General features: G+C 42.1%; 1 protein-coding gene across 3 annotated transcripts; it reads right to left on the reverse strand.

Moving 5' to 3' along the window:
- Positions 1 to 1,001: 1,001 nt before the first annotated feature.
- Positions 1,002 to 11,286, reverse strand: LOC115171491 (ER membrane protein complex subunit 10). Of its 3 annotated transcripts, none has more exons than XM_029728361.1 (8): positions 11,141 to 11,286; positions 7,718 to 7,784; positions 7,498 to 7,610; positions 7,290 to 7,400; positions 7,002 to 7,186; positions 6,769 to 6,859; positions 1,913 to 2,013; positions 1,002 to 1,245 (listed from the first exon to the last, which is right to left on the reverse strand). In XM_029728361.1, exons 1-7 carry the CDS (start codon positions 11,234 to 11,236, stop codon positions 1,924 to 1,926), a joined length of 753 nt encoding a protein of 250 aa, XP_029584221.1. In that variant the 5' UTR covers positions 11,237 to 11,286; the 3' UTR covers positions 1,002 to 1,245; positions 1,913 to 1,923. The 3 variants fall into 3 exon arrangements, with proteins under 3 accessions (XP_029584221.1, XP_029584220.1, XP_029584219.1); XM_029728360.1 differs by having other exon boundaries at positions 1,002 to 1,288; XM_029728359.1 differs by lacking the exon at positions 1,913 to 2,013 and having other exon boundaries at positions 1,002 to 1,288.
- Positions 11,287 to 11,556: the final 270 nt, after the last annotated feature.

Consider the following 11,556-nt stretch of genomic DNA (forward strand, 5'->3'; position numbering starts at 1 on the left):
AGACAAAGGAACGTTGAGGCTGACTGACGAGGGGTGGCCATGTTGACACAGGAGTTCCAGAACATTCTGTCTCTAAAGCTATACTGCTGGCATTCTACAATCCCCCTAGCCTGACTCATTCTTATAAATATGAGGGAGAGGAGAAGTGTGATTGGAAGACAGAGAGTGAGAAGGGTAGAGACCAATTGGGAGATGGGTAGAGACCGAGAGGAGTGGTAGAGAGACAGAAGGAGAAGGGTAGAGTCAGAGGGAGAAGGGTTGTAGAGAGACACAGGGGGATAAGGGTGGTAGAGACACAGAGAGAAGGGTGGTAAAGACAATGAGACAGAGTGAAACTATGGCTTAGAATTCAGCAAAGATGAGATGGGAGTAAAGGCTGTACCAGAGAGCCAGGCAGAGAATTGAATAGAAGATGGACAGCAGAAGGATTTTCACGAGGGACAGAGCAACAGATCAGAGAAGAAATTTGAGGAGAGGGGTTGGACTTAACCAGTGACTCAATAGTGTCCTGGCAACACTGTATTATTGGACTTTGAAGCATGACTGCTTTGATGTGGTTTTATGTGCCCGCTTGAATATGCGTGCCAGTCAAGCCATGCAATAAAATAAGAGATGAATGGCAGGACAGGGCATGTGATCTGAATGACAGTTCTCTGACACTGCAATAGCTAAACACATAAACACACCTTATTACACTACTGTATGCAGCTATTACACAACATACTTTTAAAAATGACCACAAACAAAATGCTGCAAATATTGTCCATGGTGACATGTTCACGAAAGTGACGATTTCCCTTTCCTCCATCGAATTACATCAATAAGGCATGATTCTGGATGGGCAGAGAAAGAGGACATCTAATGGAGTAGAGAAGACTGAAAACAACTCCCATTTCTCTTTTTACTCAGCATGTCCCCCACCCAACCCACTCTTGAATATATAGCCAGTGGCATCATACTGGCTAGTGGCTATCAATACCATAGTCAGACAGACACAGTTATCAGGTAGTAATAAATATTTTATTTTTCTCATCACTTCAATATTAAAAATGAAGTTCATGACATACGTTTTCAAGGTTAGCTCATCTGTCCATATTAGTCTATGTGTAACAGTGTGTTGAATGGTGTGCATTTCTCTACATAATTATTTACAAGTAGAAGAAACTGCTCCACATAAATCATGTTGGCATGGCGATCATCGGCCTCCTCCATTAGCTGCTCCACCCCCGGACTGATCCTGAGCTCCTGACATCATCAGGAAGAGAACGAGGGGAACAATGTACATCCACTGGAGAGAGGGAGGCAAATGTTCCTGTTATTATCAAATGATACCCTGAGTTAGATGAACATCTTGTAAGGCTGTGATTAGTGATGCTTCTCCTGCACAACAGTCCCACAGTTTCATCCTGTTCAATGTCCACCTCACTCAGCAAACGAGAGAAGGACAAAGAGTGGCTGAGAGAGTGAGGTGAACAGTGAAGTGAAACACATCTCAGGGTCAATGCCAATGTGTGTGTAAAAGAAGGAGGCACAAAATGACTGGTGACTTTGGCTACTTAAACTGTGATAATCTAATCTACTTTAGCAATTAAGGTGTGTATGTTGTCCAATCCTATTTTACCAGAGTGCTTCAGTTTATTACTAATCAATGGGACACACCTGGATTAATTAAAGGTCTGCAGTGACAAAAAAAAAAACTGATCATTAGCATTGACCTTGAATGACAAGGACAGGAGGGGAGGGACAAACAGGAAAAATGATTAGTGAAAAATGTTAGCGTTAATCAAATCAGTGAACAGTATAACACATATATACATAAGCTTGCAAGAAGCAGAAGAGACACGGAGCACAGCACAGACATAGGCTGACAGCCCAGAGTGAGTTGCTGAATGAGCCAAAGTGAGAACAGTACTTGAGTGGGAATCAGCTCTGCTGCTCTTCGGCTCCCCCTGCTGAGGGTTGTGCCGAACTGCTGGCCATGAGGAAGATTGCACCTCCCAGAATCAAATACCACTGGAACACAGCACAGCATAGCACTAAGTCAACAAACGGCACAGCACTGAGTCTACAAATGACAGTCACAATCAGCAACACAGACTCAGACAACAGCACTGATTAAATCAAACACAGCAATGGAAGCACAGCACATAAAACAACACAGCACAAAGCCCTATACCATGAACGCGGTTTGAGCAGTTAGTGAGGTAACGTTGGTCAACTGAGTTAAACTCGGGATAACTGGTACCACGGAAGTGGCTCACCTTTTCGCCAGGTACATTTCTATGGCAACAAATCCTTCAGAACTACCCTGCTCCCATTCAAGTTAACTCAGGGCTAACTCCATTTATCCTGAATGAAGTGTCTGAGCTGCGAGTCGAGGACCAACGCAATCAGATTCCCTCCCTCTCGCAAAGATTGCATCACCATCCCCTTCATTTGAGGAAGACGACTTTGTGTTAAAATACGTAGAGTTAGCGGCAGGAGGACAACAATATCAACCGTCGTAGTACGGATAAAGCCTGCGCTGGGATGTGAAGCTAACTGATGCTGGCTAGCTTTAGAAAACCCCGAGTAGCTTCAAATCGTAGCATACCACTCAGGACAGGACATATTGCCTAGGGTTAGACAAAACAAAGACACAAAACAACATGCAGATTTACCCTGAGTATACCAAACTTAAGAACACCTTCCTAATATTCAGTTGCACTCCCCTCTTTGCCCTCAGACCAGCCTCAATTCATCGGGACATGGACTCTACAAGTAGGGCTGTTACGGTGACGTATTACTGCCACACCGGCGATCGAGTCATGATTACAGTCAAATTCCATGTGACCGTTTAGTCACGGTAATTAGGCTTCGCCAAGCTCTGATGCGGCTGCTGGTCATTAGTAGCCTACAAAACTTGCTAACTGCTTGGTACTCAGCTCTCTATTGTCCCTCTAATCACTTTGACATCAACGCAAACGTAATTGAAAACCAAAACACTTAATGAGAGCCCATGTGTGTGATGGCCTCTATTAAAAAGAGGAGGATCCCGTCAGCTTTCTATAGGTTAGGCCTACTATATTTATTTCTCAACTTTCATAATATTAAGCACATTGCTTCTCTTTACAAAGGGAGCATAGCCAACCTGGCTGGCAAGAAAATGAATCACGTGGAAATTGTCCTCTATTCGCTATTTAAGTGCATAGATGACATGCATTTTTGCCCCTAAATGTTCCGACAGGTGAATGATAATGGTACATTCTAAATCAAATACTAAATAATGTGTGAAATGTACTTATGTAAAGACAAGAATAAATCAAGAATAGTCTGATGGGTGATGATATTAGCCTATCACTTGTGAATGATGTGTTATCACTTGTGAATGATGCCCAGCTTGTGTGCAGTAAGGAAAGAAACAGCGCATGCCTTTTTTTGGCAACTTTTTCAAATCATAGTCGCACACGTCATGTAGCCTGGCCTATATGTTCAGTTGCGATACAAACCATATCAAAGGGTGGCCAAATAACTTCTTAAAATTAAGCATATTAAATCAGTCAAGTTTGGGGGAAGACAATTTTCACCATAAAAATACACCTTTACATATACAGTGAGGGGAAAAAGTATTTGATCCCCTGCTGATTTTGTACATTTGCCCACTGACAAAGAAATGATCAGTCTATAATTTTAATGGTAGGTTTATTTGAACAGTGAGAGACAGAATAACAACAACAAAAATCCAGAAGAACGCATGTCAAAAATGTTATAAATTGATTTGCATTTTAATGAGGGAAATAAGTATTTGACCCCCTCTCAATCAGAAAGATTTCTGGCTCCCAGGTGTCTTTTATACAGGTAACGAGCTGAGATTAGGGGCACGCTCTTAAAGGGAGTGCTCCTAATCTCAGTTTGTTACCTGTATAAAAGACACCTGTCCAGAGAAGCAATCAATCAGATTCCAAACTCTCCACCATGGCCAAGACCAAAGAGCTCTCCAAGGATGTCAGGGACAAGATTGTAGACCTACACAAGGCTGGAATGGGCTACAAGACCATCGCCAAGCAGCTTGGTGAGAAGGTGACAACAGTTGGTGCGATTATTCACAAAAGGAAGAAACACAAAAGAACTGTCAATCTCCCTCGGCCTGGGGCTCCATGCAAGATCTCACCTCGTGGAGTTGCAATGATCATGAGAACGGTGAGGAATCAGCCCAGAACTACACGGGAGGAACAATGATCTCAAGGCAGCTGGGACCATAGTCACCAAGAAAACAATTGGCAACACACTACGCCGTGAAGGACTGAAATCCTGCACATATACATGCCCATCTGAAGTTTGACAATGAACATCTGAATGATTCAGAGGACAACTGGGTGAAAGTGTTGTGGTCAGATGAGACCAAAATGGAGCTCTTTGGCATCAACTCAACTCGCCGTGTTTGTAGGAGGAGGAATGCTGCCTATGACCCCAAGAACACCATCTCCACCGTCAAACATGGAGGTGGAAACATTATGCTTTGGGGGTGTTTTTCTGCTAAGGGGACAGGGCAACTTCACCGCATCAAAGGGACGATGGACGGGGCCATGTACCATCAAAGAAACGTCTGACCTCTGATTGCCAACAAGAGTTTTGCCACCAAGTACTAAGTCATGTTTTGCAGAGGGGTCAAATACTTATTTCTCTCATTAAAATGCAAATCAATTTATAACATTTTTTACATGCGTTTTTCTGAATTTTTTGTTGTTGTTATTCTGTCTCTGTTCAAATACATCTACCATTAAAATTATAGACTGATCCTTTCTTTGTTAGTGGGCAAACATACAAAATCAGCAGGGGCTCAAATACTTTTCCCCCCTCACTGTATATAAAAAAAAAAGCATTACATGCATAATCACATTTGCGGTCACCTTTGAGAATTATGTTTTCCCACTAATGGACATCCACACTTACAGCCTACTGCCATGTGCGCATTGCTGCGCTTATAATGTGAAGAAATGCCTAATAGTTTAGCAACATTTTAAACTAAATGTTCTGATCTGTTGTGTCAGCTTCATTACTTAAAAAAAATGTTTTGATGCTAGTGGTGGTATTCATTTGGGATCTATCCCATCCCACAACTGTCCCAGACTATTTTGGGAATATTTATTTATCGCACAGAATAGGTCAATTTTTGTACTATGGGGGATGGTAGATTGACATAGTCGAGTGCTTTTACTATTCGTTAGGCCTTCTCATCTTGTTGGCTGACGAAAAGTAAATGTGGACAGTTCTTCCAATATCTTCAATATGCGCCTCGGAATTGGATAAGGACGCGAGCAGTGGCGTCCCCGAAGTGTCTGTCTTCACTTGTAGCCTGTGAGAAAGACATGATCACGTGACGGAGAACCATTTGAGTGAGAGGTGCTTTGGATCATGCAGCCGGGAGAAGGGAATTAGAATTATTATATTCAGCCCAAGGGCACAACGGCCACTTGTGGCAATGGCATGGATTTTTTTAGGAGCAATACGGCCACACAAAGGGAATGCCGCCAGGAAATTCGAGGCATTATCAAGTGCTTGTCAAATTGTGAATGAGAGACTGATGTGCACAGCCTGCGCAAGAAACAAAGCAGAGCTCATGCGTTTCATGCGACTTTTTTCAAATCATCATTACAGTCGCATCATGCAGCCTTAGAATGTATTACAAATCAAAACATATAGCCCAACATTTGTATCACAACTAAAGTTAGATAAATGTCTCTAAATTAAGCATATAGGAGTACCTGTTTCTTTGTTAATTGCTCAACACAGAATAGCCGCATGTGCGCACTCCCTTAAATCAAAATATCCTTTCTATTTTATTCAACCATGTTCAATTGTATTCTTCATATTATAAAATAATGCCACGGAATTCTAAGCAAATCTTGTCTGCTAAATGAACTAGTGCAGCCCACAGCCATATGGCATAGCCAGATCAGGGCCTAACACTCAGAGTATGCTATTCTGTTCTGAAATAGACTACATTTTCTTCATATCATGTTTCTTTAGACCTGTCTAAAATAAATAATGGATTTATTGTGAAGGTGTAGGCTATATTACATGGATTTATTAGACTTTTTAAAATGTAGATGTTCCAAAGATCTCCATCAGTGGCTAGTAGGCTATGCGTGGAAGACAGGAGATGCTAAATGTGTTTATGTTAATTAATGGTAAATTACCGTGAGACCGGCAGTTATTTGCTTGACAATCACCGGCTTATGAAATTTCATTACCATCACAGCCCTATCTACAAGGTGTCGAAAGCGTTGATGTCCTTTGGGTGGTGGACCATTCTTGATACACGGGAAAGTGTTGGGAGCGGACAAATCCAGCAGCGTTGCATTTCTTGACACAAACCAGTGTGCCTGGCAGCTACATACCCTATTCAAAGGCACTTAAATCTTTTCTCTTGCCCATATACCCTCTGAACGGCACACATACACAAGCCATGTCTCAATTGTCTCGAGGCTTAAAAATCCTTCTTTAACCTGTCTCCTCCCCTTCATCTACACTGATTGAAGTGGATTTAACAAGTGACATCAATAAGGGATCAAAGCTTTCACCTGGATTCGCCTGATCAGTCTGTCATGGAAAGAGCAAGTGTTCCTAATGTTTCGTACACTTAGTGTATATATAACGGAACAGAGCAGCTCAAGACTGAACAGCAGAGCAGAGTTTAAAAGACTTGAAGAGCCCAGGGATAGACCCAATAGACGGTCATAATGACACAGTGCAGGACACAAACCACGGATGTCTATGCACACTTACATATTTGGCAAAGAAGGATTTCTGCTCCTGTGGCTTGCCTCTCTTTTCATGTTCTATGTCCATGCGCTCAATAAACAGAGCAGTCTCCGGCCTGGGGGAGAGGATGATGAAGGATATTGTTAGACAGAGAAAGGTTGAAGTCGACCCAAAAGAGTTAGAAAATCAAATCAAGATTTGATAGAGCCAGAACCATATTTCTGTAACCAGAACATCAATAAGGACTGATGACTCACTGGGGTGCATTGGTAGGCGCTATGATGGTCAGCGTAGTGTTAAAGGCCTCCAGATCAACTTCGTCCTCCACCTCTGTCCCCCGACACGCGCCTGGAATGGTCACTATGGAAACACCGATGAGGTAGCCAGAGACATCAGTGTGGAGGGTGATGACATCGCTGAGGTGGGACTCAACTAAAGAGCACTGAGGGAGACAGAGAAGAAACAGATATGTTTACAAAAGAAAATGCCAATGAGGTGGGTTGTCTTTTTAATTTCAGCTTGCTATGAGGGTGAGACACACATACCGCTCTGACGAACGCCGTCAGGTAGCCATCCATCTGGCGCTCTGTCTGCCTGTCTGTCAAAGACACTCTGGGCACTCGGATTTTGTACAGACCATCCACAGCAGCCACTTCCTGTGTCAGAGGGACAGGAGGGATACAGATTCAGAACAAAATCCTGACTGCTGACAGTAAACTCCAAACCACATCTGCCTCTACCTTCCTCTCCTACCTTCAGAGTGTTCCTGTCCTCCTCTGATAGCTGGCTCTGGGAGAGGGACACACTGGTTTCCCTCCCACCCCTTAACTGCAGAGCTCCACGCACACGGAACCGAGACACATCATCTGAAAGAAACAAATGGTATAACACACGATGAGCACCAAAATCGTGACCTCGATATCTCCTGGAACCTTGAAGAATAATGTATCACAGTTAGACAATACATACTCACCAACTTCAAAGGAATGCTCAAGAGGGACAGAGAATCCACTGAAGTCTGTGTCCAACCCATCACCAGTCTGCGGAGAAGGAAATAGATGCAGTTCTACTAGAAAGAATAGATTCCGACTCTTGCTTACAGGTACACTGTGGTTGGACAAGCTTCCTGTTTAGATTAAGACACCGCGGAGCTGGAGCAAGATATGGCTTGGAAAACGTACCTCACTCCACAGAATTGCGTTGTACTACGAATTGTCCAATTATCCCAAATGTCAGGCCGAGAATGTTATTTTTAATGGCAGTGTCTGTCAGCCTTTGTTGTGTCAAGAGTTGTCTGTTCTTTCGACCAATCGATTGACACATCCTATGTGTTTCAACTATATGCACAGAGCCTGTCTGATGCTTTAAGCGAACTGTTTGATGAAATAGTTAAGACACAAATGACTAGAGGGAGTCTGACCGCAATTGATTTGATTGTGCTGCCTGGCTCAGATTTGCTGCGCTGTGTTACAAAAAAAAGAGACAGCGAATGACTGTGTGACTAGCACCCGTTGTCTCTCTCTCCTCCCTGCTGCAGCGACCACCACAGAACATCAGTGTGTATAGCACTGTCTGTGTTCCTGAAGCTACAACATAATTACAGCCATTTCTGACTGAAAAGTTCTGTTACCGAAATTCCTCATTTGTTTAGGAAAAACTATCCCTATTCCCTCAACCTGTCCTCTCTTTATGTGACACATGTATGCTTCGCATGCACGTGACGTGACCAATAGGGCCTGACCTATAGCATATCATAATCACATCAATAAATTGGTTATAACAAACTCTGTACACCTTAACACATGTGACAGCAAAATGAATGCAGAGGACGTGACAAATAAACTTGAAGCAGGGGAACGTTTACTGGTTGTGCAGGAGGTAAAGGGGAAGCCAGATGTGTGGAATAAATTTTGCTAGTTGTGGAAAATACTGGAGATCAAGAAAAAGATGGTATGGAGCAAGCGCTGCGTGCGCCAAACAGGTGCTATTAGACTACAATATAATTTTTCGGACCATTTCGAACAATGTAAACAACACTAAATAAATTAGAGTCTGTTGTAATGTTTTTTTGTAAAGCCTTTATTACAGCAAAGACTAAAATCATTTGTGAATGCAATTTCCGAAATGAAACGGTTTAGGCCTATTTATTGTTTACGCTAATTATTAATTAAATCATTGCTTGTTATTTTATTTTAAAACTAAAATGCTTGATTCCATTGCTGTGTGATGACATGAACGGATAAATGATTGAGTGATGCAGTAGCCTATATAAGTATTGAAATATAGGCCTAAGTAAGTTATGGTATTAAGACTAAACAGGATGCACTCTTTGGCCTACAGCTTGATGGTGGTTATACAAGGTTGCTATACTATGCCTATGTAACAGTATTGCTTCCGTCCCTCTCCTCGCCCCTACCTGGGCTCGAACCAGGGACCCTCTGCACACAGAGAGCCACCCTTGAAGCATCGTTACCCATCGCTCCACAAAAGCCACGGCAAGGGGAACAACAACTTCAAGGTTTCAGAGCGAGTGACGTCACCGATTGAAACGCTATTAGTGCGCACGCCGCTAACTAGCTAGCCATTTCACATTGGTTACACCTACTAATGATAATGACATGACTTATTATTATAAGGATGATAATAATAACAACAACAATATGAAGGAGATCAAGGAAAAAGTGTTCGATTTTTTATTTAAAAAAGTATATTTTTTCACTCAATCTGGAACAGTGCAAACACTAAATAAATTCTAAATAATACCAGAGGCTGGTCTAATTAAAAAAAAGTGTAAAGCCTTTATTACAGCATAGCAAAATTTAAAAACAGCAGAATTTGTGAAATTGTTGGTGCTCACAGAATCAGTAGGCTATCAACTAAACACTCAAATAGGCAACAGAAGCAGGATCTGTCTTACGTTTAACAGTTAGGCTATTGATTATAGGCCTAATTAATTTGGCGTTTCCTCTCTCCTCATTTTTCTTAGACAATTAAGGCAAGGGCTGTTTTCTCCTCTCCTAACTCCGCTGCTGGCTCAGCCGCATTGTTCTCAACACCAATATGATGGTTTACTTTGCTATTATGCACATTGCAACATGGTCTAGGAAAAGGCGCCAATTCAACAGGCACTGATGTGTTTCAGAACTGCAGACTGCGACCACTATCCAACGTGGGAGAAAGCGCATTTGTTATAAAATAACCATTATTTGTGTTGCACCATTGTTCTTAAATAATATAACCATATACAAGTTTAGTAGCACATGTCTTAGACTGATAAACTGTGGCATTTCAACGGCCTCCACAATGGATGTTCACTCAGACAGGTGCGAATCAGACAGGTGTCTTGTACACCATGATTTTTTTTTTTTTTTACAAAAGAAATTTCAGTCGACCAACAACCAAACAATCGACCAATTGACTAAATAGGGTCAGCCCTATATTCAACACGACCTGTCATTCCATAATGGCTGCTGTGGCTACTGCTAGCTAGCATAAGGACGAAAAACGGCAGTTTTCCAAAAAAATTAGCAGTCCTTCATTCTTCTCGGTGTAACAGTTGGGATAATGGGACATTTTGAAGTGTAACGCATTTTCTCATCCCCCGTGGTGTATTAACCTAAACAAGAATCGAAACTATCCGACCCCAACGCAGCTGTAAACACCCGTAGGATCGGAATCTATTCTGGCTAGCAGTTTTACTTACTGCATTGGCAGTTCCCAGGGCAGATCTGCACTATGGGCTGCAGAACTATTTTGATTGGCTTTTGAAAGTTGGGGGTAGAACATTTTTCAACAGAAGTGCTGCAGCAAGAAGGAGCAAAAAGTGCAGTTAGCTAGCTAGGGCCCTATTGGATGCTGTAATAGAAATATCTACCCTGGGAACACTTTACAATGAGCAGTTCAGATGTAAGATGACATTTCCACAAATTGGTCCTGCCATTCAAACATAGTGGTATTGATCCGAATTCTTCTTGATTTACAGTGCGTATGTGTTGAACACATCCGTGCAATATTACAAATAACTACCATGGCGTGACAGAAATTGAGCACCACCACCAAGGCTGTCAAAGCCACCTACCTAGATAGCTAACTAACTACGGCTAGCTAAACAACATAATATCAATCTAGCTAGCGTTACTATAACGCTAATTTTGCTGACTACTTAGTCAACGTTACTTGTTTGATAGACGTTGGTGAAAACATTATCTGCACAGTAAGTAAAGCTGTATTTGATGCATATTGAACAGCTGTTTTGCATTCATGCGTTGGCCTTCATGAACTCATTTGGCTAGTTAGCTAAGGTCGGACGGTTAGCAAGAGCTAACAGCAAGCACACTAGTTGTCTAAATTAATGGAATTAGATATTGGCAAAGAAAAAAAAGTGGTTTTGTCATACCTTTCTGCCAGTGTTGCAACACGCAAAATCAGCACACAATATAAGTATTGTGGGAATAATTGACAGTAACAAAAACGACGGCGTTATTGAAGCCATTTTGTCGGTCCGTGCTTCAAAGTAAACATGGAACTACAATGTTACGCGATGACGTAGTACACTGGAGAACGAGCACCAACCTATAGTAAACTGCAGGTGGCGATAGAGTAGCGTTGATAGCAAACTTCATGCAGGACTGTTGAAATGTCTAAAACGGGAGATTGAAAAACGAAAGGTAGGCCTACTCTTTGGTGACTCAGGTGTGAAACGCCAACCCTCACAAACGACACAATTCAATAATGCTTAGGCCTAAATGTCTGAAAGTATATATTGTAGCGACACGCACAGACAGTTGTGTTAGGCTATTAGTTGGTTGTGTT

This window comes from Salmo trutta, chromosome 32 (genome assembly GCF_901001165.1).
Source record: "Salmo trutta chromosome 32, fSalTru1.1, whole genome shotgun sequence".
Classification (NCBI taxonomy): domain Eukaryota; kingdom Metazoa; phylum Chordata; class Actinopteri; order Salmoniformes; family Salmonidae; genus Salmo; species Salmo trutta.